General features: G+C 33.5%; 1 protein-coding gene across 1 annotated transcript in view; it reads right to left on the bottom strand.

The window, feature by feature from the left end:
• The window catches only part of ATP6V1H (ATPase H+ transporting V1 subunit H), a 47,510-nt gene that overhangs the window by 19,833 nt on the left and 25,464 nt on the right, over positions 1-2,213 (bottom strand). Inside the window, 1 exon segment of the mRNA XM_027899448.1 lies at positions 425-629. Coding sequence (XP_027755249.1) covers positions 425-629 — 205 coding nt within the window.

Below are 2,213 nucleotides of genomic sequence, written 5' to 3'. Positions count from 1 at the left end.
AAAAAAAAAAAAAAAAAAAAAAAAAAAAAAAAAAAAAGGGGGAAAAACACAAGCCACAAGGATGTGACATTTTGGAACTTAATTAGCTATTTTTTTTAGGCTTTAAACTTCCTCAGCCAAGGATCCCAGTCTTTGCCTTCCATCCAATTAAACCTTTGACATGAACTACAACATGCACTTCAGTGTAGGCACAAGGGCAAGAACTGGGTAAGCACTAGATCATACATCTACATGAAGATTTAGCTCTACTCTCTCACAACAGAAAACTATCATATACAACCAGCATCTCTGTATGCTCTACCTTACCAACTAGCATTTACATATCATAATTCTGTAGATTATTTAGCCTTACAAAGGAAAAACATTTTACCAAAGCCCATAAAATTGCCTTTTTTTAATTTAAAGTTCACACTGCAAAGCATACCTAAGGTCTTGCACGCTCTCGCCGAGCTTGTCCAGTAGAAATTTGATATCTTCACTTATGTCTTCATCATCATATTTCTGCTGATCCAAATTCTCTAGCTGCTTTAAAACCTTACACTGAATCATGGCAAGGGCATATTCTTGGCGAGTTTCTCTCTCGGTAGATTTCTCTAACAAATTCTAGAGAAGTAAAGATGTAATTAGTTTTTGGTTTTTTTTTTTAAAAATCGATTACTTTGAAACAAAGTGGTATTTTTAAGAAATTCTTAATGGTATTTTTTAATTTAGTAAGTGACAGAACTGACCACTTCCTGAAATAATCTCTCTTTTCAATATTAGAAAGTATAAATTCATCTTTTTTAATATTTTCCACATCAAATCAGGGTGACTACAAACACTACTCAAAGAAAAAAAAAGCAGGTTTATATCCCAAATACCAGAATATCTGCCATAAACAACTACTTTTATCTTGAATTATCATTTTAGCTTTCTAAGCAGCAATAGCATAAAGCAGAAAAGCCTTTAAAAAAACCCTAAAAAGCAACCTGAAGTCATATTTCCAACTGAAGAGTTACCATCTGGATTAGATCAACTCCTTTCAAATTCAGCAATATTCCAAACAGACATTTTTATTCAAACAGAAGCTTGTTGGTAAGACTAGAGTTATAAGCACAGAATGCAATAGCCAAGTTCCAATGTCATTTATTCATTACATTTCTACTCAATTTAATCAGCTTCCAATTATGTTGCTCAATTAGAGCTGGCCACCTGCACTATTTGATAAAGCTGAAAACATGAATCTCATATAAAGATGAAGTCCTTAACAAACAAAACGTGTTCCTATAAATAAGACAACGTCTGCCAGAAATAAGCAATGAAACTACATAGAAGGAACTTGACTGCATCACTCTCATGTCACAGAACTATGACACTTAAGGTTTCTTAGGTATCAGATATCCTATTAGTTAGTAAGATAGAACACTGCACATCATTGTTAAAACTTGCAAACTAAAAGTAAGTTATTTAACTGCTTTTAATGGTCACATACAATTAGTTTTAATGTGCAAAAAAGAACCCACCCCAGTTCCTACTTCAATAAGAACTAAAAGGTAATTCACAGCCAGTAAACCAAAATTACTGAAAAGTGCTAATGAGAGCAAAAGGGCAAATCTTAAAAGATAATTCAGTTTCAAGGATAAGGTAGATAAAGTTTCCAAAGAACTCCTAGTTAAGAGAATTGCAGGCAGATGTGAAAGCTTTGTCAAATGTTATTATCTACCTCATACAATAATGAGATATTCAAGCTTTACAGAGCGAAATTGGAAGGATATGATAACAAAATACAAACATGAACACATGACCAAATAGAATGGATCAGTAAACCACTCAGGAATGAAAAGCAGAATCTTAAGGTGCAAAATTAGTTATAGGCAGGAAACAGACATTCAAGACAATAAAAGTATAAAAATGAGGGAAAAAATTATAGGTCAAGAAAGCAATTGAAAGAGACAGAAGTACCCAAGACCTATTGCTTTATAGAAAGAATTATTACATTACAATTACATACTTCAGGTAATTGCCAAAGAGGTGAAATAGGTCAAATAAGAAGAAATCAAGTAGTAGAGAAGACATACAAGTTGCCAAGACTCATGGCAAGCCCTCAGTAAGGCATAGGCAAATTTGGAGAATCATCAAGCTCAGTCTTTTATGCAATTCACCTTTTTTCCCCCCACCCCCATGCTCCATAAACTGATACTGTAGCATCTCACGTGGGAAAAGGGTTATTTTCT

This window comes from Empidonax traillii, unplaced genomic scaffold (genome assembly GCF_003031625.1).
Source record: "Empidonax traillii isolate 1590-97213 ecotype Southwest subspecies unplaced genomic scaffold, ASM303162v1 scaffold667:size605846, whole genome shotgun sequence".
NCBI classification, from domain to species: Eukaryota; Metazoa; Chordata; class Aves; order Passeriformes; family Tyrannidae; genus Empidonax; species Empidonax traillii.
Note: the sequence above shows the minus strand (reverse complement) of the source record. Positions and strands in the feature narration are given on the sequence as shown.